The sequence below is a fragment of the Salmo salar genome, chromosome ssa05, assembly GCF_905237065.1.
Source record: "Salmo salar chromosome ssa05, Ssal_v3.1, whole genome shotgun sequence".
NCBI lineage: Eukaryota > Metazoa > Chordata > Actinopteri > Salmoniformes > Salmonidae > Salmo > Salmo salar.
In genome coordinates, this window is record NC_059446.1 from 71291307 (window position 1) to 71316876 (window position 25570).

Consider the following 25570-nt stretch of genomic DNA (forward strand, 5'->3'; position numbering starts at 1 on the left):
TTATCCTAAAGGTAGAGAATGTGTGTATATGTAACAAAAAAGCAGTAAACAAATACACTACTACCCCTTTCGTCCTAATGCTAGTTAGCAGTAGCCACCGCGGCCAATTTGGAATGGCAGTGTCATTCAGTGGACATGCCATTCCATAATGGCTGCGGTGACTACTGCTATCTAGCATGAGCACGAAAGGGACTGTTTCCGGGAAAACTAACCTAATTTCTATCTTCTCGATGGAGCAGTGTGAATAAATGTAAAATTTGGAGTAAAGTAGCATATACCATCCCTGCATTGAGGTACGTTTTCCGACCCATAACGTGTGCTGGCTCCACAGTGTCTTAATGTAACCGTGATTGCGTTCTGACCCCAGTGCAGCTGTGTAAACAAGTGTAATGGTAGAGTATCTTCTGGCAATAATAATATATTCCACAACGGTACGTGATTAGGTCATGATTGTAGGCTACTATACAGCCTACAATATGATTTCCCCAACAGAACTACAGAGAATAACATGCAACACAATACGACAAACAACTAATACCATTTAGTGAAATGGTGTACTGCACATTGCAATACGTTCACACTAACTTGTGCCATTACAGTGCAAGTTAGTGAATGGCGCCAAATTAATGCCAAAGGTGATCCAGACAAATCCCGGAGGTCAGCAATTTAGCTGTTTGTTATCTTGTTATAGGGCGGCTGACTCGCTGGCAAGTTTAGATTGGGTTTAACTAGCTTAGCCAACTAACGTTACTAGTTAGCTGCATGTTTGTAGGAAGATAAATAACGTTAGACTATTATGTATTGACTGACAACCAGCTAGCTGCTAGTTAGCATTTCCGCGAACAAACAATGCAAGCAACGTTAAGCTACATTACCACGATTAATATCACCTTAAAACTGTTTGAGCTTTATCAATACAAGTCAGTTGTCAGGTTTACTAAACTAATTCACCACTGTCTGCCAGCAGTCGCTCTAAAGATATTTTATGTGCTTTGTAAAAACGACGAAGAAGGGTGGCATTCACTTCTTCGGTGGTGTAATGGCGGCTGCCGATTCGGTGTAAATGTTGGATGTCTCCCCCCGTTGAGACTCCGTGAAAACGTAAAGTCAGATTCCATCCATAAAAAAACAAAGTCAGATAATTACAAAATAACTCACCGAAAACCGAAGCCGTTATCTCTTGAGGAAACAAGTTGTGTTATTGTACCAACATGTTAACAAGGCTTGAGCGGATTGGATGTCTGCTCTCTCGTACGCCGTACACCAATAGCATTCGGCTACACTACACAAAAGAGCGCACTTAGCGTATGACTTTGGTGCAACATGATGGCTGTCTAAAGTCCCAAACAGAGCACTTCAATTGTTGTTCTGTTTATCAACTCGGTTTTCAATCGTTTTTGTAGCAAATACGATAGAACATGCATCTTTCATTTAAAATGAAATGTTTTATTGTCACATACACCATATATATGCCGTGAAATGCTTACAGTCAGCCATGGTAGTACGGCGCCCGTGAAGCAAATTAGGGTTAAGTGCCTTGCTCAAGGGCACACATCGACATATTTTTCACCATGTGTATTCGAACCAACGACCTTTCGGTTATTGCCGCAGCGCTCTAACTGCTAAGCTACTTGCTGACCTACCCAATTAGTTTGACCTTTTTTTAAATGTAAACATCTTCTTGGAAGTTAAGCTGTAATCACAACATGATCATGATGCAGCTTATGGCTTTGTGCTATTCATTCATAAAACCTCAAAGTCTTGAGCAAGGGCACAAAGTCAAGGGCACATCAACATATTTTTCACTCATGTTGGCTTAAATATTCACAAACCAATGACTTTTCGGTTATTGGCCCAGTGCTCTAACCAATAGGCTACCTGCCACCCTACCCAATTAGTTTAACCTTTTATTTTTTTCATGTAAATTTCAACATGAACATGATGCAGCTTATGACTTTGTGCTATTCATTCATAAAACCTCTGAAGGTTTTGAACTAAGACCTCAATCAATCACGTTTTCATCTCTAAGCCCACAGTAACTGAATGCATATCTATTCCTCAACAGGCTGCTGAAGCGCCATTATTCTGCCCCGTTAAGCATTGTATCCAGTAGTTGGTAGAAAGTATGGAGTGTCCCACAGCATTTCTTCTCTCTCCTGGGCTGTTCGGGAGGACGATCGGTTCCTTCAGAGCGTTTAACCCGACACCAAATTGTTAAAGAGGCGTCCGGGCACACAGCCAGGGGAGGGCCAGCTAGGGGCCACTCAATCTCCACGGAAACTGTGCAAGGTGCTTGACGTGCCACAGAATAACATTATTCAATCTTGACACATTGTATGTCGAGTGGAAACAAACCAGACATGTTCTGCATTGAGGGATGTGGTTCATATACTGGAGAGCCCCTGTTTACTGCTGCACTTCGTCTGTCCTCCTCATTCTCTCTCTCCTGTTTCTAGAGACACTTCCTGTCTCACTGAGCTACTGCTGTGGAGCTGATGGAGCTAAGCGGGTCAGACAAGGCCTCTTCCTGTTAATTCAGTAGTGCTGCCGCCTGGACCTGAGGGGCAGATTTAAACTACAATGTTCACTAGATTTCTCTAAAGCACTGGGAGGCAAAGGTTCTGTAGAATCCCATCCATATTTTCTGTTGACTACAGAAAAAACAAATGCAGCCAAAAGGTTCAGAAACACCTGGTGGCAAAATGAAATCCTGCCCTCCTTGGCATTCGAGGTTGAATCATGTTGGATGGAAAAGTTAGAACTAAGAACCCCTCTGAGACCGGTCCACAGGAAAGACAGGTTTGAAGTGTGTACAGATCTACAAGCTCTAGAATAGTTATGGAATAGTCCATAGGTATTATATCTGTGACATATCAAGTGACTCACCAGATATCAACTGGGCTCTTAAAAGCAGAAACAGTAAGGGGGGATACATCATATGACAACACCATCAAATGTGCAGATTAAACTATTAAGAATATTATGATCTGCCTGCCTATTAATCTGCCTATGATGCCCACCTATTCATAAGCCAATGACACCTGGCCACCACCCTCCCTTTGGCTCTCCCATCTGTAATTTCATTAACTAAAAAGAGACATAACATTTCATCAAGCAAGGTATCATTTCACTGACATTTGTGTGGTTCCAATAACTATTTTAATTTCATCCTTCCAAGCCATTTGCACGTTCAGCCACCTGGCTCATGTATACACTGGAGTGGCCTTTCATTAGAGATTTTCCTCCATGATCCTAGCTGTGCCAATGTTCATGATATACTATGGTCTCATGCAATATTGCTTTGATCGGAGTAGTAAATGTCAGATACTACTACAGTTCAAGTTGTGGTCAATGGGGTTTAACTCTACATGACATTCGTTGAAGTGACTATTTGTTTCCATTTGATTAAAATGCTCTTTCTAGTGGACTTATTTGACCCTAGTGCTTTCCTCAGTAGTATCCTTTCAGATTAGTGGGCTTAAAGGAAGCTACTCACATTGGTGGGCCCCCCATGGTGACAGTCTCAAGCTCAGAACCATAAAGCATGGTGTCATGAGTGACAGGCAGATTGCATCTGGCATTGCCAGTGGGGATGAGAAGAGGGTGTTAGAAGGATCAGTCAGCTCCACCCCTCCTCCTGATGGATGGCTCATTGGCCTCCTCACAGATGAAATCAGCTGTGGAAACACTAAAAACCTAAGTGCCTTATGGCATTCTGGCCCCTGCTCTGCCGTCAGCTGCCTTATTACTACCATTCAGACTTCATTTGCATTAAACAAATGGCATTACTACTTATTGGTGTGTCATTTAACTTAAGGCCTGTGTAGTAGAAACATAGCCAAGTTTTAATGTTCCTCATTAAGTTAATCATAAATGAGATGTCTGTCTGCAACTAGCAGCCAAAACAGTCAAGTACGCTGGTCAATAAATGCAGATTGTTTTGGTGCCATTCACACCTGACACTACATAAATTGATGGTGTGATTGTACACTTCCATTCTTTATAACATGAGACCAGGGCAGTTTCATCACTTTATTCATGAGTTGATTTATACCAACAAACAAAAACAGTCTCTCTCGTTCCCCGCCCCCCCTCTCTCACTTCAAAACCATTCTGTTCCCACCAGTGATGTAGTATGACCCTTGTGCAGGGCCATAAAGATCAGGATCACAACAAATTAAAACCAACTTGTGCCAGGAAAATAAAACACAAAAATAACATTGTTTTCCTAAAATGAAGAGTTAAGATTAAAAATGTTTTTATCCACGGTCTCCCAACTCACACTTTTGTAAGATTTATCAGTTCGTTCATCCATTCAATCACTCATTCATGTAATCACAGACAGAAGTAACAGGTTAAACCCATTACACATTGGACACGGGAGAAGGGACACGTCTTGGGACATATTACACCACCCTCCCCACCCATCCCCTCATTCAAACCCACCAATATACAGCAATATCACCAATAACCCCACATAGGATCAGCCATTTATACTGTTGGGACATCAGCTAGACTACCATAGACGCAGAGTCATGTGAGAATCCCTTCACATCAATGAAAAAAATAATAATAATTGTTTCACCTACTGGCTAGGATGAGTACTTGCAAATACAGGACCTTTATTGGAAACCACTCCCAAGTTTGGATCAAAGTCCAGTAATCGTGGAAGTTGGAATATTGTGCATGACACGGGGCATAGATGACTTCTTACAAAATAAACCCTACAGCCGACGACAAACCCTCCCCACAGAAACAAAATAAACCCCCGCAAAAATACAATAAATAAAGTGATCATAATATTTATGTGGGAAAGGCAACGAGAGAGAAATGGAGGGAGAGAGAATAAAAACGAGAGAAACATTTTGTTCTGTTTTTTCCCCCCGAGCCAGGGACTGAAATGAAGTTGTATTTACAGACAGACTGAGGAGTAGGAGCCTGGTCGCTGCTACACCAGCTCCCCTCTGCTAGAGAAAATAAAATGAAATTACAAGAACAATATAATAACAAAAAAAACTAAATAAAAAGGTACTTGATATATTTACAGTGAGAGAAAGAGAGGGAAGGAGAGAGAGGAGATAGCGGGAGTGGCAGAGGAAGGAGGAGAGGAACAGAAGGCTCCAGAAGTGGTTGGGGCATTTACATTTCTTGAGGTGCAGGTATTTTAGATCAAACCATCGTTGTAGTGCGGTGATGAGTGGGGAGGGAGAACAGGTGTGGTTGCTCTAACGCATGGTGAACATACAAGTCTGTTGGTGGTCCAGATGAAAACAAGGTTTTACTGATGATAAATCACTGTGATGCTGTTAGAATCTAGACTTACAAAAACAAGAGTGCTACAGTGGGTTGATTTGGAGATGGAAGATGGTCAAACACACAAAAAAACACAAAACCTCATTCACACACAAGCACACTTACACTTAAGACCTCCCCTACATGCAGTGTAATTGTGCATCTAGACTGAATTGAGGAAAAATGAGAGAGCGGGAGGAGTGAAAGTGCCAAGTACTTTCAAAGCTGATGTGACAGAGCTTTGGTTCAAGTACGGCTATATGGCCATTGGTGTACAGGTGTGACTGGAGGAGCCCTACCCCTCCCTACACACAGGTTGCATATCTCCACTGCACAAGAGGTGCAGCGGGCCCCTACGGCTCCGCTCTACTCCCTTTTGGAGATGTGCAAAGCTTACTTCTCACCTACACACAAGTGTCTCCAGCTAAACTGACTGGGACAAGAGCTTATAGAAACTGAATATGTACATTCCATTCTTTAAAAAAAAAGGTCCCTCTTATTCAAATAAAAGACATTAAGACTTTCACCTCGATGTTTCTTCTTAGAAACAGTTTAATAAAACAGATAGCGGTTTCCGCCTTTGGATTATTTTTGAATCACCTGTGTGATAAAAGCTTCTAAAAAAATTACCTCATCGAATTTAAAATGCCAGTTCAATTTGCTGCTGTTTGGTATCCAATTTAATAAAACAAATAAAAACACAGTTCTTACATTTTCAGAACTAATTAACACTTTGGACTTGGTTTGGGAGTAATGTCTTGGTAGATGAACACCTACATTCCCCAGAGTTCTCCCATTGGCTGCAGGGACTGATCTGTCCTCTGACCACGTGACCGTTTGGTTTTTAACCTCAACGGAAGATTGTCTTAAACTGTCTGAACTGAAACAGGCCTCAGTTTCGACGCATCCCATTCACTGGCATACATCACTAAAACAAAATGCACTTTCAAATAAATAAAAGTTTTTTTTAAGGGATAAAATATGATTAGCAGAGACTATAATACAGAACTGCTTTCGTCAGATTCACCCATCTTCTACAACCCAACAGTCACTGGACTACTGCCACCAACAGATATTTTTTTACATCTATAATGGGAATATTCAAGGGATAATAGATTCTTTTTTAGTATTTTTGTTTGTATGTGTGTGTGTGTGTATATAGTTGTCTTTTGAAGTTTGGAGCTAAGGGGGGGTGGAAGAGTAGGAAGAGAGGGATGGGGTTGAGAGGAAAAGGGGAAAGACGGGGTGAATGGGGGGGGGGTTCAGGTGCTGTTGATGGATCCAGGTACTGAGCTGGGCTGGGCGGTACTGTCCGACACACTGCCATCTGGCGGAGAGAGAGACAGGACATCAGATACACACCACACTAAACACTTCAGTTCACCATCAGGTCATGGTTTTTAGTATGTTGGGTTTAACATCCAAACACAGCAATATTCATTTAAAAAGACTGTTTAAAGGTTGATTTGAAGCTATATCCCCTATCCTATCCTGTAAATATGTAGTCATCTAATAAGCATGTATTGAACATGTAATAAGCATGTGTCGGGTAGGCTGTGCTGTACATACCGTGTGAGGCAGGTGACGTCTGTGCGCGAGCGTGAGGAGGAATGAGTGTGGAGTTCAACTGGGGCTGGATAGACAGTTCTGAGAGAGAGAGAAAGAGGAGGTTCATTCTACACACACAGGATACTCAACATACACGCTTCAGACTTAATCTGGAAAACTGAGGGGATCACAGAAGCTTGGGGCAAAAGGGAGGAGGGCATGGCTACTGTCTGAGGGAGGGCCAAACAGAGGAGGGCATGGCTACTGACTGAGGGAGGGCCAAACAGAGGAGGGCATGGCTACTGACTGAGGGAGGGCCAAACAGAGGAGGGCATGGCTACTGACTGAGGGAGGGCCAAACAGAGGAGGGCATGGCTACTGTCTGAGGCAGGGCCAAACAGAGGAGGGCATGGCTACTGTCTGAGGGAGGGCCAAACAGAGGAGGGCATGGCTACTGACTGAGGGAGGGCCAAACAGAGGAGGGCATGGCTACTGACTGAGGGAGGGCCAAACAGAGGAGGGCATGGCTACTGTCTGAGGGAGGGCCAAACAGAGGAGGGCATGGCTACTGTCTGAGGCAAGAGGGCCAAACAGAGGAGGGCATGGCTACTGACTGAGGGAGGGCCAAACAGAGGAGGGCCAAACAGAGGAGGGCATGGCTACTGACTGAGGGAGGGCCAAACAGAGGAGGGCCAAACAGAGGAGGGCATGGCTACTGACTGAGGGAGGGCCAAACAGAGGAGGGCATGGCTACTGACTGAGGGAGGGCCAAACAGAGGAGGGCATGGCGACTGACTGAGGGAGGGCCAAACAGAGGAGGGCATGGCGACTGACTGAGGGAGGGCCAAACAGAGGAGGGCATGGCTACTGACTGAGGGAGGGCCAAACAGAGGAGGGCATGGCTACTGACTGAGGGAGGGCCAAACAGAGGAGGGCATGGCTACTGACTGAGGGAGGGCCAAACAGAGGAGGGCATGGCTACTGTCTGAGGGAGGGCCAAACAGAGGAGGGCATGGCTACTGTCTGAGGGAGGGCCAAACAGAGGAGGGCATGGCTACTGACTGAGGGAGGGCCAAACAGAGGAGGGCATGGCTACTGACTGAGGGAGGGCCAAACAGAGGAGGGCATGGCTACTGACTGAGGGAGGGCCAAACAGAGGAGGGCATGGCTACTGACTGAGGGAGGGCCAAACAGAGGAGGGCATGGCTACTGACTGAGGGAGGGCCAAACAGAGGAGGGCATGGCGACTGACTGAGGGAGGGCCAAACAGAGGAGGGCATGGCGACTGACTGAGGGAGGGCCAAACAGAGGAGGGCATGGCTACTGACTGAGGGAGGGCCAAACAGAGGAGGGCATGGCTACTGACTGAGGGAGGGCCAAACAGAGGAGGGCATGGCTACTGACTGAGGGAGGGCCAAACAGAGGAGGGCATGGCTACTGACTGAGGGAGGGCCAAACAGAGGAGGGCATGGCTACTGACTGAGGGAGGGCCAAACAGAGGAGGGCATGGCTACTGACTGAGGGAGGGCCAAACAGAGGAGGGCATGGCTACTGACTGAGGGAGGGCCAAACAGAGGAGGGCATGGCTACTGACTGAGGGAGGGCCAAACAGAGGAGGGCATGGCTACTGACTGAGGGAGGGCCAAACAGAGGAGGGCATGGCTACTGTCTGAGGGAGGGCCAAACAGAGGAGGGCATGGCTACTGACTGAGGGAGGGCCAAACAGAGGGGGGGAGGGCAGTGGACTCACCGACGGGGCTGAAGTTGAAGAGGAGGGGCAGTTCTCGTCCGCTGGGCAGATGGGCAGTGGGCTGGCGCAGCTCTTCGAAGAAGGCGTGGGCGCAGGCCTCCAGGGGAGACAGCCTGGTGACAGGGGTGTACTCTAACAGACGGGAACACAGGGAGATGGCCTCTGGGGGGGTACGCGGCTTAAACACCTGACAGGGAGAAGAAAAAAAGGAAAAAAAAAAGGGCATCTTGTTTGACTCATTTAGGCTGTCGTATCTGTTCCACTTCAAAATGTTCTCTCCAATATGGATTCCAATGGAAGACAATGGTGTTAAGGCTATTTAAATAGAACTGAGGGCAGAGAGTACCTTTGTCCAGGGGTGTGCTTTGATCTGGGGGAATTTGAACTCTGTGTAGTTGGGGTTCATCTCTCGGATCTGCTCTCTCGTCGGAGTCCCCAAAACCTGGAAGAGTGAAAGATGCATGAAGTACCCTCCACAGAGCTGGGCTTTACGGAAGAGTGGCCAAAAAAAAAGCCATTGCTTAAAGAAAAAAATAAGCAAGCACGTTTGGTGTTCGCCAAAAGGCATGTGGGAGACTCCCCAAACATATGGAAGAAGGTACTCTGGTCAGATGAGACTAAAATTGAGCTTTTTGGCCATCAAGGAAAATGCTATGTCTGGCGCAAACCCAACACCTCTCATCACCCCGAGAACATCATCCCCACAGTGAAGCATGGTATAGTGGCAGCTTCATGCTGTGGGGATGTTTTTCCATCGGCAGGAACTGGGAAACTGGTCAAAATTGAAGGAATGATGGATGGCGCTAAACACAGGGAAATTCTTGAGGAAAACCTGTTTCAGTCTTCCAGATATTTGAGACTGGAACAGAGGTTCACCTTCCAGCAGAACAATGACCCTAAGCATACTGCTAACCAACATTCAGTGGTTTAAGGGGAAACATTTAAAATGTCTTGGAATGGCCTATTCAAAGCCCAGACCTCAATCCAATCAAGAATCTGTGGTATGGCTTAAAGATTGCTGTACACCAGCGGAACCCATCCAACTTGAAGGAGCTGGAGCAGTTTTGCCTTGAAGAATGGGTAAAAATCTGAATGGCTAGATGTGCCAAGCTTATAGAGACATACCCCAAGAGACTTGCAGCTGTAATTGCTGCAAAAGATGGCTCTACAAAGTATTGACTTTGGGGGGGTGAATAGTTATGCACCCTCAAGTTCAGTTTTTTTTGGTATTATTTCTTGTTTGTTTCACAAAAAATATTTTTCATCTTTAAAGTGGTAGGCATGTTGTGTAAATCAAATGATACAAACCCCCCAAAAGTCAATTTTAATTCCAGGTTGTAAGGCAACAAAATAGGAAAAATGCCAAGGGGGTGAATACTTTCGCAAGCCACTGTAGACCTACACTCCTTTCCATCTCCCACCCCTACAGTTTGGTGTCCTCTCAGCTCCCCTCTTCTCTACCTTGATGATCTCTACCAGTTGGTCCACTCCGCTGTCCCCGGGGAAGATGGGCTGTCCCAGCAGCAGTTCGGCCAGCACGCAGCCCGCTGACCAGATGTCAATGTTGGACGTGTAGTCCGTGGCGCCAAAGATGAGCTCGGGGGCGCGGTAGTACCGCGAGCAGATATACGACACGTTGGGCTCCCCGCGAACAAGCTGCTTAGCACTGGTGACAAGAGGGGGAGAGAGGTGGTCATTCAGAGAAAAAGACATTGAAACAGAGATCGATTTAGACAGACTGAGCAGTAAGGTGGTATTTACACAGGCAGTCCAATACTGAATATTTTTCTGACCAATCAGATCTGACAAATATCTGAAATGACCAATTAGTGGAAAAAAAAGATCAGAAGAATTGGGCTGCCTGTGTAAACGAAGCCTAAGAAACACAGAGACATCCAGAGATGGCCAGAGGTGCTCACTGACAGACAGGCAGACTAACCTGCCGAAGTCACAGAGTTTGAGGATGGCCGTCTCGGGGTCCACCAGCAGGTTCTGGGGTTTGATGTCTCTGTGACACACACCCTGGGAATGGATATAGGCCAGACTGCGGAACAGCTGGTACATGTACACCTGGAGGGAGAACACAAGACACATGATGTTAACATATACACACTTAAGGTGTGGAAAGTATGTTTAAAAAAAACTATATAAGAAATAAGCACACACACACACAGTTAGCAGCACAGCAGACAGTAACAGCACTGATCATCATAAACCCCTCCTACTACTACAGTCATGCCAAGTGTCCAGACAGCTACTGTTGGTCACCAACTCCACTGCACTCAGAACAGCCAAACATTCTGGATGTATGCAACTTACTCAAACACATTGCAACAACTAATGGGTTCTCTGCTCTAGACATGCCAGTACAATGCTCCCATTGCAAAGCTTAGAGCTAGCATAGCAGAAAATGTCTATGTGTGTAAGGGTTTCTTGGCTGTCTGAGTGTGCGTGTGTTGGGGTCTCTCTGTTGGGTCGTTAGCTGTGTTATTGGGCACACAGGGTGCAGGGGGTAGACAGACGGGTGTTGAGAGGGGGATGCGGTTGCCCGGCTGTGGCAGAGGGGCAGATTTAGAGGGAAACAAGCTTAATTGCACACCACAGAAAGAGCATTTTGGGGGGGACAGAGAAGTGATGGAGAAAACTTTTTTTTTTTTTAAACCTTTAAACATGCAATATTTACTGTTAAAATCTAATAGTTTGTTGATATTGTTGTCAAATCAAATTGTATTGGTCAGATACACATGGTTAGCAGATGTTAATGCGAGTGTAGCGAAATGCTTGTGCTTCTAGTTCCGACCGTGCAGTAATATCTAACAAGTAATGTAACAATTTCACAACAATTACCTTATACACACAAGTGTAAAGGAATGAATAAGAATATGTACATATAAATATATGGATGAGAGATGGCCGAACAGCATAGGCAAGATGCAGTAGATGGTATAGTGTACAGCATATACATATGAGTAATGTAGGGTATGTAAACATTATATAAAGTGGCATTGTTTAAAGTGACTAGTGATACATTTATTATATCCAATTTTGTATTATTAAGTGGCTAGAGATTTGAGTCAGTATGTTGGCAGCAGCCACTCAATGTTAGTGATGGCTGTTTAACAGTCTGATGGCCTTGAGAAGCTGTTTTTCAGTCTCTCGGTCCCAGCTTTGATGCACCTGTACTGACCTAGCCTTCTGGATGATAGCGGGGTGAACAGGCAGTGGCTCGGGTGGTTGTTGTCCTTGATGATCTTTTTGGCCTTCCTGTGACATCGGGTGGTGTAGGTGTCCTGGAGGGCAGGTAGTTTGCCCCCGGTGATGCGTTGTGCAGACCTCACTACCCTCAGGAGAGCCTTACGGTTATGGGCGGAGCAGCTGCCGTACCAGGCAGTGATACAGCCCGACAGGATGCTCTTGATTGTGCATCTTTAAAGGTTTGTGAGTGTTTTAGGTGACAAGCCAAATTTCTTCAGCCTCCTGAGGTTGAAGAGGCGCTGTCGCACCTTCACCACGCTGTGTGTGTGGCTGGACCATTTCAGTTTGTCTGTTGACATTTGTTTTGTTGACATTGAGTGTGAGTTTTTTTTTCTCCTGACACCACACTCCGAGGGCCCTCACCTCCTCCCTGTAGGCCGTCTCGTCGTTGTTGGTAATCAAGCCTACCACTGTAGTGTCGTCTGCAAACTTGATGATTGAGTTGGAGCCGTGCATGGCCACGCAGTCGTGGGTGAACAGGGAGTACAGGACAGGGCTGAGAACGCACCCTTGTGGGGCCCCAGTGTTGAGGATCAGCGGGGTGGAGATGTTGTTACCTACCCTCACCACCTGGGGGCGTCCCGTCAGAAAGTCCAGGACCCAGTAGCACAGGGCGGGGTCAAGACCCAGGGTCTCGAGCTTAATGACGAGTTGAGGGTACTATGGTGTTAAATGGTGAGCTGTAGTCGATGAACAGCATTCTTACATAGGTATTCCTCTTGTCCAGATGGGTTAGGGCAGTGTGCAGTGTGATTGCAATTACGTCGTCTGTGGACCTATTGGGGCGGTAAGCAAATTGGAGTGGGTCTAGGGTGTCAGGTAGAGTGGAGGTGATATGATCCTTGACTAGTCTCTCAAAGCACTTCATGATGACGGAAGTGAGTGCTACGGGGGCGATAGTCGTTTAGCTCAGTTACCTTACGCCTTCTCACATCTGTTTACTGTTTATTTAACTTGCTTTGGCAATGTAAATATGTTTCCCCATGCCAATAAAGACCCTTTGAATTTAATTGGAGAGAGAAAGGGGCTGAAGAGTAGTGAGGGAAGAAGGGAACAAGGAGAGAGGGAGTGTAAGGGAAGGAAGAGATGTGGATAAAGAGAGTAGGGAGGGAAGAGAGGAGCACAAGGAGAGGTGGAGAGGAGAGTGTGGAGATGCTGAGTGAGGGTAATGTGTGTGTATGATCAGTATGCATCTCCACACCACAGGAGAGAGCAGCAGGGTGGGCTGAGGCAAATGGGCCATGAGACACAGATAGTCCTCTCTGCTGCAACGGGGCATAGTACACACACACACACAGCTAACAGACAACGTAAGTGCCCTTCTAAACAGACAACCAAGCATACTGCAAACAGAGAAAGTTGGTTTCTCTCTCTCAAATTTGTCCAATTCTAAAACACTGAAGTTGGCATTGTCCCCAAAAAATCTGATGTAGGAAAAGAGGGGATCTGATGTAGGAAAATAAGAGAATGGAGGAGTTGGAAAAGAGAGGTGACAGACAAAGACTACCAGAGGTCAGTGAAGAGTCAGAGCAGAGAGAACATAACATCAATGTGTTTTCTTCTCATCAGATCCTTGGGGGAAGAGTCCTCTATTCAAATACAGTACCATTTAGGGTTGGGCGGTACCCAGATTCTACATCATCATACCGCCCTTCTCTCATGACGGGATTTACAGTATTACCTGTTTAGTACACAAGGGGGAGCCACAAAACACAAAAAAAGCCTGTTGGGTATCTATTACCAGAAGGCTAACAAAATTAGTACAAGTAATGGCAAATTTCCATGGAGGCTGCTACCTAAATATGCTAACGAGCGCAAATGAAAATAAAGTAATTGCAAAGACCGGCAATCCAGCTCATACAGTTATACATTAGGTAGGCGCTACCGAACGTCATTTTTTGTGAATTTGGACATTTACAAGCGAATGTGAACGAAATACAAATGTACAAACAAAGTTGACGCATGCTTATCTGAAGGAAGAACAGTACTGGCTCCGAGCAGCATGTGAACACGTTGTGCAGTCGCTAGGGCAACGGGCCTGTCTGCTCTACTTGGAGAAGATGATAGAATGTTAAACTCAGGTGTCGCGTTCATGAAGAATTCTGCATTCAGGAAAAAAAGTATCTTGCTGTGTTTTGTAAACTAATTCTATGTAATTTCTGCTCGGCATCAGACAAACATTGTGCTTCAGTTGTATTTGTCCACTGGGATGAGAATTCACTAAGGGCATTCTATCAGCAGACAGCACTCTGATGTGTAGATACTTTTCCTCAGTGTAACCAGCCTACTTCTCTCTGGTAAAATGCAAGATTAACTTGAAGCAAAACATTAGGAAATGTAGCCAGCTACATTGTTTCTATGGTAAACATTAGAAATATGACAGCCATGCATTGGTTTTGTAAGAAATACCTTGCTTTTTCATTGTAAGCTCATTTACAATGCTAGCCAAATAGCTTTGCACTTCTGTGGCATCTGATGAAAATGAAGCAAATTTCTGCTGAACTAATGTATTTTCTGGGAAGGTAAACTATAGGTGCATGTCCCTGATCACTCTATTGAGGAAAAAAAACAAAACACGACTATCAATAAACAGCTGGACTCGCTTTCTCCCGTTGTGCTATTTACAAAAAGACACGTAACTGGCTTCCTGGGGAACTACGGTAAGCTTCATAATGTAAAATAATGTGACAGGTGAAATGAAGAACGCAATCTGCTTCATCTTCTAATGTATCGCACAAGTTGACTGTAGGTATTTACTTACAAAGTAGCTAAAATATGAATATTTATTGAAAAACGTCCATTTCCAAATACCCCGGTATACCGCCCAAGCCTAGTAACATTTCATTTAAATAGAGAACTCTGCCTCTAGCAGCATGGAGCTTAAAGAGGAACGATGGAGGGGTGAGGGCAACAGAGAGATGAGAATACAGACAGACTGAGTGAGAAAAAGCGAGAGCGAAAAAAAAAACAATGACAGAGAGAACGAGGATAAAAGGGAGGGAAAGCAATAAGAAAAACAGGGGAAGAGAAGTAGTAGTGAGTGCATTACCTTGACGTATATAATGGGGATGGTGGTCTTGGCCTTGTTGAAGTGCCGGGCCACCCTGTACACCGTCTCTGGGACAAAGTCCAGCACTAGGTTCAGATACACCTCGTCTTTCTGTAAGGGGAAAACAATAGGAGAGAAGAGCAATGTTGTTGAATATATTTTTTCCACAAGTCTGGATTTTTATTTTTGCTGCATAAATGTGAAAATGTCAAATGTTGTTCCCAATACCTGGTAGTCAGACTTGTACATACCTTCTCCCCACTGGAGTAGAAAAAGTAACGTAGCCTGACAATGTTGCAGTGGTCCAATTTCCTCATGATCTGTAGTTCTCGGTTCTGGAGTATAGAAATAGGAAGGGGGTGTAATTTAGGTATTAACAATTCATCAATTGAACAGTAGTAACATTGCATTATGGGGAGAGAACATACAGAAATACACCTGATAGTGTGTGAGTGATGAGGGGCAATGGTGTGTTTCTGTAGACTGCCAGTGGAAGTGAGTTGCACTGTGTGTGTGTGTGTGTGTGTGTGTGTAGACCAGTGTTTCAGTTGAGTCATGTGCTTGAGTCACAAGTCTAAGGCTAAGTTGAGTTCGAGTCACCAATGGTGAAGTCCGTGCTCGAGTCCTGATCCAAGTGCTCAAGTCTGAGTCACTGGGTTGGAATTTAACAAAAAATAAATAAATAACATTAATGATTTTGGTTTATGTGCACACAAAAAAAAAAATTGTAAGAAAAAGTTATGAGTCAGGGGTTCTTTAGACATAGTTGGTATTTTTATTCCGGCTTGCTAGCTCGATGCTCGTATGTTGCTAGAGTGGCGCCTCTTGATTTGGCTCGGATTTGGTAGAAGAAATCTGCCCAGCAACAAATAGTGGCGGTCTGGTGGGAAGATTTTCATGTGAGCATTGAAGTAACGCAAAGATTTTCCTCCAGTTGCAGAAAGGTCATAATTGCCTACAATATGCAATAGCCCACGAAACAAATAAGTCCTTCATACACAGGCCCACACAGTTTATTTTAATAGAATGTTCAATGATGTTTTGAAGGGATGAATGGTCTCTGGACGGAATTGGATATTGCTCCCTTAAGATTATTATTTCCAATCATTGTAACAGGCTCTTGGCTTTTGGTAAATTGCCCACCGATTTTTTTTTATTCCAGAGTGAAACCCAGAGGAAGACTAGGGAAAGTTGGGAGGGTAGAGCGAGACGACAAATTCAAAGACAGCCTACTTTTTAATACTCAAGGGGAGAGAGAGCCAATAGCTAGACTTGTTTTCCTTTTATTCAATACTATTGTTTTCAATTTCATAAAGCAGTTTGTGTTTCTTAACCAGGCAAAGCTAAATAGTAGGCTGGTGACTGGTGGTTACAAGGAAGTGAGTCACTTACAATGTGCAGCCTACATACATACCCCTTGATTTATTGTGTTACAGCCTGAATTCAAAATGGATTAACTATTTTCTCTCACCCATCTACACACAATACCCTATAATGACAAAATGAAAACATGTATAAAAATATTTTTGGCACATTTATTGACAATGAAATAGCAAATTTACATAAGTAACCACACTCGAGTCAATACTTTGTATAAGCACTTTTGGCAACGATTACAGCTGTGAGTCTTTCTGGGTAAGTCACTAAGAGCTTTCCACACCTGGATTGTGCAACATTTGGCCCTTATTCTTTAAAAAAAAATTATTCAAGCTCTGTCAAATTTGGTTGTTGATCATTGTTAGACAACCATTTTCAGGTCTTGCCATAGATTTAAGTAGATTTAAAGTCAAAACTGTAACTCGGTCGCTCAGGAACATTCACTGTCTTCTTGGTAAGCAACTCCAGTGTAGATTTGGCCTTGTGTTTTAGGTTATTGTCCTGCTAAAAGGTGAATTCATCTCCCAGTGTCTGGTGGAAAGCAATCTGAAGTGGGTTGAGTCACTGACGTGGTCTTCCTGTCTGGGTTGGCGCACCCCCCCCCCTGGGTTGTGCCATGGCGGAGATCGTTGTGGGCTATACTCGGCCTTGTCTTAGGACGGTAAGTTGGTGGTTGGAGACATCCCTCTAGTGGTGTGGGGGCTGTGCTTTGGCAAAGTGGGTGGGGTTATATCCTGCCTGTTTGGCCCTGTCCGGGGGTATCATCGGATGGGGCCACAGTGTCTTCTGATCCCTCCTGTCTCAGCCTCCAGTATTTATGCTGCAGTAGTTTATGTGTCGGGGGGCTAGGGTCAGTCTGTTACATCTGGAGTATTTCTCTTGTCTTATCCGGTGTCCTGTGTGTATTTAAATATGCTCTCTCTAATTCTCTCTTTCTCTCTTTCTGTCTTTCTCTCGGAGGACCTGAGCCCTAGGACCATGCCTCAGGACTACCTGGTATGATGACTCCTTGCTGTCCCCAGTCCACCTGGCTGTGCTGCTGCTCCAGTTTCAACTGTTCTGCCTGCGGCTATGGAACCCTGACCTGTTCACCGGACGTGCTTGTTGCACCCTCGACAACTACTATGATTATTATTATTTGACCATGCTGGTCATTTATGAACATTTTGACCATGTTCTGTTATAATATCCACCCTGCACAGCCAGAAGAGGACTGGCCACCCCTCATAGCCTGGTTCCTCTCTAGGTTTCTTCCTAGGTTTTTGGCCTTTCTAGGGAGTTTTTCCTAGGGAGTTTTTCCTAGCCACCGTGCTTCTTTCACATGCTTTGCTTGCTGTTTGGGGTTTTAGGCTGGGTTTCTGTACAGCACTTTGAGAATATCAGCTGATGTACGAAGGGCTATATAAAAATAAATTTGATTTGATTTGAAATTTGATTTGAAGCAAGTTTCTCTGATTGAATGGAGTTAAGCACCAGACAAGTCTATTTTATCCTGAACCCCCCCCCTTAACAATTGCAAGCATACGCATAACATGATGCAGCTACCACTATGCTTGAAAATATGGAGTGGTACTCAGTAATGTGTTGTACTGTATTCAGGACAAAAAGCTAATTGCTTCGTCACAGGCTTCTTTCTTCTCACTCTCAATTAGGTTAATATTGTTGATCCACCCTCAGTTTTATCCTATCACAACCAACTCCGCAACTGTTATAAAGTCACCATTGGCCTCATGGTGAAATCCCTGAGTGGTTTCCTTCCTCTACGGCAACTGAGTCAAGAAGGACGCCTGTATATTTGTAGTGACTGGGTTTTAGCATTAGTTTAGTTTATTAATTCAACCATTTAAAAAAACAAGCATACATTTAAAAAAAAGTGTATCGATACACCATCTAAAGCGTAAGTAATAACTTCAAATCTCAAAGGGATATTCGATGTCCGCTTTATAGATTTTTTTTAACCCATCTACCAATAGGTGCCCTTCTTTCCGAGGCATTGGAAAACCTCCCTGATCTTTGTGGTTGAATCTGTGTTTGATACTCACTGCTCGACTGAGTGACCTTACAGATAATTGTAAGTGTGGGGTACAAAGATGAGGTAGTCATTCAAAAATCATGTTAAACACTATTATTGCACACAAAGTGAGTCCATGCAACTTGTGACCTGTTAAGCACATTTTTACATCAGAACCGCAGCGCACCAGCCCGATGTAGGCCTCAGCGCACCAGTGTGGCGCGTCATTCCCAGTGCTAGCTAGAGAACAGAACCCTCACTTCTCTGCACACCCAGTGCTGCTAATGTTCTGCTTATCATAGTAGCCTATCCAGTCCAAATACACGGGAAGGTGAGTCCCAGTCATTAATGGTCGAGTCACAAGTATACATTTATTTTATTTTATTTTTTTAAATCAGGACTTGAGTCTGAGTCCAGGACTCGAGTACTACAACACTGGCGTAGAGTGCCAGTGGAAGTGGGTTGTGCTGTGTGTCTGTAGACTCTGTACCTTAAACCTCTTGTCCTGCAGAACCTTCTTGATGGCCACCATCTCCTGGCTGTCAATGAGGCGGGCCTGGTACACCACCCCGAAGGAACCATTCCCGATCACCTTGATGTCTGTGTAGGACACCTCCTGTGGGCGGTCTGGACCCTGGCCTGGTGTGGCCACCACAGTCGTCACCTTGCCACTGTCTCCTGAGGGAGAGGTACAGAGGTCAAAACACATTAAGGTACATGACCATTTGGGAGGGGGGCTAAAGGTCCCCAAGTATTTTAGATGTTATCCAGATGCAGAGGGACACACACTGAGAGGACCATGACTCTGGTTTAGAGGCAGGAAACGTAGTGACGGTCACCTCATCCTTTCCCCCAATCCCCTGAGGGGAAACACTAAACAACAAATGTTCATCACTCCCCCTCGCTCTCCCTCCGTCTCTAAATGTCCGTAACCTCGGGAGAGTCTCCCCACAGACACATACTACTAGCTGGTAATGAGCTGTAGTAGCTACACTGAACCACCTCCACCCTGTCTCACCGGGGGGAGGCTGCACGCCTGGCTGGCACAGCTCTGAACTCCGCTAACCTCTTCACCCCCTCACTACACTGCCAGTACGGTTTAAATACCAGGACCCTGACAATACTGAGAAATGCATTCTTGCGTTCCTCTGTTTCTTGAGGTAACGGGCGATTTAACATGGTGGGTTGGGTGAAAGTGAGGGCTCTCCAACACAGTAATTATAGATATGACATTCTGTCAAAGCTGTCTCCAAGCAACGGAGGGTGCATTTTTAAAGTGTTTGAACGGGACCATTGTCTGTTAGGGCCGGGACAATAGTAGTATTGCGATACTCAGTATCTTGGCAAGGAAACAAAACGCGGTTTAACTTCTTCAGGAAAAAATATCTAATGTTGGAAACTAACATGTTGTCATCCATTTTCTAAGCCATAGGGCACAATATTTTACATATAGCAAGTTTTCAAAAGACCAAATAGTGGTCTGCTTCATGTTTTCATTGATGACATGGAACAAAATATCATAATACTGGTATCATCACAGCCCTACTGTCTGATCTGCGACCTTGTGGAAAGGAAGATTCTCAGTTCATACAGTGAGTGACAGTTACATTTTTACATTTACATTTTAGTCATTTAGCAGACGCTCTTACCCAGAGCGACTTACAGCAGTGAATGCATACATTTGATTTCATGCATTTATAAAAAAATAAAAATAAAATAAAAAAATACCATTTGTACTGGCCCCCCGTGGGAATCGAACCCACAACCCTGGCATTGCACACACCATGCTGGAGTTGCAAAAACCATGCTCTACCAACTGAGCCACAGGGAAGTTCTACTTCGGGTCAGACGTGCAGCTCAGTGTGGTGTGTGTGTGAACGGTTGAGGGTGAACTGACTGACACACCAGTAGCACAGATTGTGAAGGGAGGAGGAACACTACAGTAGAGGTAGGGCCTGGAGCCAACCAGCTTGTCAGAGCCTGTGATAACATTGAATGGACAGTACAGTAGCACGCCCAGTGAGTGTGTGCACCGGTTCCTCCATTCACCTGCCTCAACATGACCATGCTTTCTCTAATAACTATCTCCCAGTTCTACTCTAAAGTCTGACAAGGCCTCTAGAACAAAGCTATATAACTGGTTGACTAGCTTAAGATTTTGTTGAGAAGACAAATTTGGATCTTCCTCTGCTGAAGATAGAAATGTATTTAATTTGAATCCTCTAATTGTAAAGCCGGACTATGTGAGTCTCAGGAATCAGACTGGAAGGGAGGGTGAACGGCGGGAGGTTTTGTTCAGCACTGCTAAAAGCATTAGGTGGGCGCCGTTGATTGATGGATTTAAAGTCAACTCCTATGATGTAGACTAGACACCTCTGGATGCCTCTGGACGGCATGTTGTAATAAACCCACTGGAGATGCCACACATAGCTTTTCACATACTAGTATATGAAGGGTCATCATAGCTAGTGGTAGAATTCACACTGGGTAGGCATTAGATTCATTGATTAATCCAAACCAGAACTTTGCATGAGTCTTTAAACTATTCTTCCTTCTGACGTCTCATACGACCAGAGAACGTCATCTGATCTGTAATCATGTGGCTCACAGCGTTTGCGTCTGTGTCGTCCTCTTCTTAAGAAGTGGAGTCAGAGGGGAGTGTTAAATATGAAACAGCAGTGGCATGATAGTCACTTTAATGATGAATGCAAAGATGAGCAGTCAGACAGATCAGCTGTCAAGGAAGTGCTTTGGTTCCTAAAGAGGAAGTTAACACACAGGTCTGATGAGTAGGATTGAATGAAAGAGTAAGAGGGAGAGAAGTGATTTCCAGAACGCTCAGACTTTAGTCTCAAGTAACTCATCGCTTATTTCTAAATATAAAGCGAGTGAACACAGTCACTAAAAGGATTAGCGATTACACAGCCATGCATTACAACCAAACATGTATTTATGCCAGAGCTGTAGTATCCTACAGAGTTTTGACAGAGAGAGGTAGAGAATATTAACCAGATTAGTGGCACTGCCACTTACTCTCTATTACAGTGTTCTTCAACTCCAGCCCTGGTGGCCCACAACTGCAGTTTTGTTCCAGACCTGGGCCAGTCTCCCAAAAGCATTTTAAGGCTAAGTTAATCTTAGAAGCATAGGATCCTACGGTTCTAACAATGAACTTAGCCTTAAGATGCTTTTGGGAAACCGGGCCCAGTACTAATATAGACACAACTAATTCACTGACCATCAAGCCCTTTATTAGTTGAATCAGGTGTAGGTGTGTTAGTGCTGGAACAAATATGTGCAGTCATGTGGGTCCCCAGGATAGGAGCTGAGAACAATAGAGCAGTAGGAAGCTGAAAAACATCAGTAACGCTAAGTGCAGCCCCAGGATACTAAGATAAGTCATAGGCAATAATTGCCAATAGGATTGTCTGACACCTTTTTGTCAGACATTTACAACCCTTGATCTTGGCTTTGCACTTCACTTAGACAAGTCAGTGTTACTTCCAGAAACCTAACAGTTGCGCAGCACCTTTGTTAGGGTTTCTGGTAGGTCCAGACACCTCCAGACCAGAAACAATGCTTATCAGTGGGCACAACCTTCTAGGAATACAGTAGTGTGGTCAGGAGAGACCAAAATCAGACCCCATTCAAAACCGAGGATTACTGTTAGAACGCCTGAACAGAGACTGGGCCACGGATGACCTGCTGATTAGGCTCTAGGCTAGGTGTTCATGTATACCCTGCTGGACTGAGAAGACATTTGACCAGCACCGTCTATGTGCTCGTCATTTATCTGACGCTCACCTGTTTCCAGTCTTCATCTCCCACCTCTAGCTTATCTTTCCAATGATTCACTCTGCCCCCCCCACCCTCAATCTCTCCAGTCAAATCCCTTCACACTGAAGCTTCAACATCAGCCCATAGGGTTCCATTGGTGAGCTGAGCACATTCACAGTGCAGTCTGAAGTGCCATGGTTGACCCAGGCCGGGTCTTCCACATGGCAGGGCTATCAGAATAGCAGTCTGTGATCAGATTGGAAACTGGAAGGCAACATTTATGGTTTTCAACTGAAGAAATGTCAGTGGCAAATACATCTGAATTGATAAAAGTGTTCAGTTTAATAAGGACCCACTCAAGTCTTAGCAAAATATGGATAATCTTTCAACCACCTCCTGACATATGGCAGAGTAGACTAGCTACTGTCTGTTTGATATGGACATTGTGGTGCCACGTTTCTTTAACGGAAAGAAATGGAACGACACAGGGCGGGACCTCTCTCGCTTCGTTGCAAAATGCAACAGTTTGGACTAATGATTACATCCCAGAAAGTGCACTTGCGGAGCATAGTGGTTACAAACGGTAAAAGTATACAAATATAACGATCATATATTTCAACTTCTAATAGAAAATGCACACCAAAGAGAGCGATTCATAGTGCTTGTCTAGACAATTGTAATGCTCCCCAATGAATGGAGTGAAGAAATTATGACTGGTCTAAAATGTAATTTGCATTTAAATATTTTATTTAACGAGTCATTAAGGAGTTGAAAATGTAGAGCAGTGCTTCCCAACCTTTTTCGGTTACTGTACCATCAACTGAATAGTATCCTTGGTTGGTAACCACTGATGTAGAGAAACCCAGGGGCTCAAACCCAGGGGCTCAAACCCAGGGGCTCAACAACAGCATAAATACATCTCAAGCAACATTTTGGAAAAGTCAGCAATGCAGATCTTACCACTCAGAATCACACACACAAAGGTAGAGAGAAGAGCAGACCAAGTTGATGGGTAATCTTTCAACCACCTCCTGACATATGGCAGAGTAAACTAGCTACTGTCTGCTTGACATGGACATTGTGGTGCAATGTTCCAGATTTGGTTTTCCCTAAGTCTGACCATGTCAACACCTCCTCCCTCTGTCCCTGTAGATGTTCTGCCAACACCGCATATCCAAACTACCATTGGGCATACAGTCAATTCCTGTCATTGCACTGGATGTGAAAAATTGGTGAGAATGAGACCCTTTGGAAGAATCCTCAATGTGCGGAAGTCTCAATGGAAAGCAATAGGACTTTCCTAACTATGAAGATTATTTGATCTATCAATATATGGACGTGTCAAATTAGGCAAATATGAGGAAAAGCAATCAGATCTTGAACAATAACGAGATGAGACCAACACATATTGTATTTGGAAATACGTGGTTATGATAGTATTATTCCAATAACAAGATAGATACCAAACGGTTCCTTACCACCCAATCTAAAACGGTTGACCAAAAAACTGCAAAACAAAACTGGACTTGTAACGTTATAAAAATGACATTGACAGACCTTTGACACAACTCCAGCTGGCTAATTCTTTTCCTGCCTTGGACAAGCTAGCACGTAAATTGTTATTGAACAAGTTAGCTAGATTTAAAGCTAATTGGTCAGGGTCACATTAAGCCATGTCGTATAAATCCCCAATATTTTACGTTATGTGAACTGAATTAACGCTAACTTCGTCTCCCTAAATAGCATATATAGCTGTTAGTTAGGTTACCTGTCTAACGTTAGCTAGCTAACGAAGCAACCAGCTACATAACTTTCAATGCTAATAGCTAAGATTACAGGCTAACTAGCTAAATGAGGACGACGGTCAACCTCGTTTGATTTCACCTAGGTAGGTAACGTTACCGCTGATGCCCGTTTTCCAATCTGGCTTCCAACGACAAATATCACATTAATCTGGTTCCATTCTATTTTCATCAATTTCTTCCCAGTTTCTAACATCGTATAGACGTTTCACCTCAAATGCTATGCTAGTTAACGTTAGCCAGATATGCCACAATCAAAGCCCGGCTTGATCCCACTGTCCCTTCTACAAAAACATACATAGCCTAGCCAGCTAGCTAGGTTTGCTTTGAGAAATTATAACATCGACAGTTTTATCAATTTGTTTAGTTAGATACTTCATTTAAATTACCAGTACACACATATCCCGATCCCTTCGTTTTGTGTTCAATTAGCTATACTCACGGGCTAGTTTCAAATTTCCGAAGCCAGTCGAGCTGCTCCCTGTGGCCTGTGAAGCCCCAGATTTTCCTGCAGAAATCCCTCCGGTAACAGACGATCCGGCGGCGGCTGAAGCGGCTCCGGGAGCCCCTGGAGGCTCAGCAAACGAGCTGGTCCTGGGCCGCCCGCTGCCGCTCATATCTATGTGCGCTAAAGCCGGGGCAGGGGAAAAGTTTGTTTCGATTTAGAGCCAAGCAGGCACAGAGTTGACCTATCTTTTCTAAAGAAGTCGTTACAAATTTAACTGCATTGGTAGCATATCGTTTTAGCTAGCTTGTACGTCTCCCCCTTTCTTCTTCGCTTGGCACAGTAGTTGGACTTGACGCACAGCAACGCGCTGGCTGATAGCACTGCTTCATGGGTAACGAAGTTTTGAGGGCAGATCCAACTGGGGTGTATTCATTACGCCAATTCTGTTGCAAAACTTTTCTTTTAACGTAAACAAACGGAACGACACAGGGCGGGGCCTACCTGAATTTGGCCAATAGAAACTCTCGCTTCGTTGCAAAATGCAACAGTTTGCAACTGTTTGGACTAATGATTACATCCCAAAGTGCGCTTGTGGAGCTTAGTGGTTACAAACGGTAAAAGTATACAAATAAAGAGAATATATTTCGACTTCTAATAGAAAATGCACACCAAAGACAGGGATTCATAGTGCTTCGTATTGTGCTTGTCTTGACAATTGTAATGCTCCCCAATGAATGGCGAGTGAAGAAATTATGACTGGTCTAAAATGTAATTTGCATTTAAATATTTTATTTAACTAAGCATTAAGGAGTTGAAAATGTAGAGCAGTGCTTCCCAACCTTTTTCGGTTACTGTACCATCAACTGAATAGTACCCTTGGTTGGTAACCACTGATGTAGAGAAACCCAGGGGCTCAAACCCAGGGGCTCAACAACAGCATAAATACATCTCAAGCAAACATCTCAAGCAAAATTTTGGAAAAGTCAGCAATGCAGTTTGAAGATGACCCCTCAGAATTACACACACACAGTAAGATAGACATACACACACAAAGGTAGAGAAAATAGCAGACCAAGTTGACCATCTTGGCAAAAAAAGAGATTTGAAAATCTAAAAATACAGCAGGTCCACATGATGTTATCACCAGAAGAATTGAGAGTGGATTCTTCTCACTGCCTGGTGGGCAAGCACCTTTAGCCACTCTGGTCTTCATTCAGACAGCTAAGGAGTTGGAGTAGAGGTGAGTGTCAGCCTGTGGCAA

General features: G+C 44.4%; 2 protein-coding genes across 4 annotated transcripts in view; both read right to left on the reverse strand.

The window, feature by feature from the left end:
• The window catches only part of LOC106605866 (zinc finger protein 629), a 34057-nt gene extending 32732 nt beyond the window's left edge, over window positions 1–1325 (reverse strand). The window contains exon 1 of one of the 3 annotated variants that reach the window (XM_045718721.1): window positions 1159–1325. The gene's annotated coding sequence lies outside the window, so the exon portion shown is untranslated. Of the gene's footprint in view, window positions 1–278; window positions 348–1158 lie in introns of those variants that run through there. The other 2 variants (XM_045718722.1, XM_045718723.1) reach the window with 2 other exon arrangements.
• A 2693-nt stretch (window positions 1326–4018) lies between these two features.
• On the reverse strand, window positions 4019–24717 carry LOC106605865 (glycogen synthase kinase-3 beta). Its single transcript, XM_045718724.1, has 10 exons — window positions 24304–24717; window positions 18773–18960; window positions 15146–15229; window positions 14895–15005; window positions 10530–10660; window positions 10052–10256; window positions 8937–9032; window positions 8591–8777; window positions 6862–6939; window positions 4019–6619 (listed from the first exon to the last, which is right to left on the reverse strand). The coding sequence occupies exons 1-10, from the start codon at window positions 24476–24478 to the stop codon at window positions 6555–6557; spliced, it is 1320 nt and encodes a 439-aa protein (XP_045574680.1). The 5' UTR covers window positions 24479–24717; the 3' UTR covers window positions 4019–6554.
• Window positions 24718–25570: the final 853 nt, after the last annotated feature.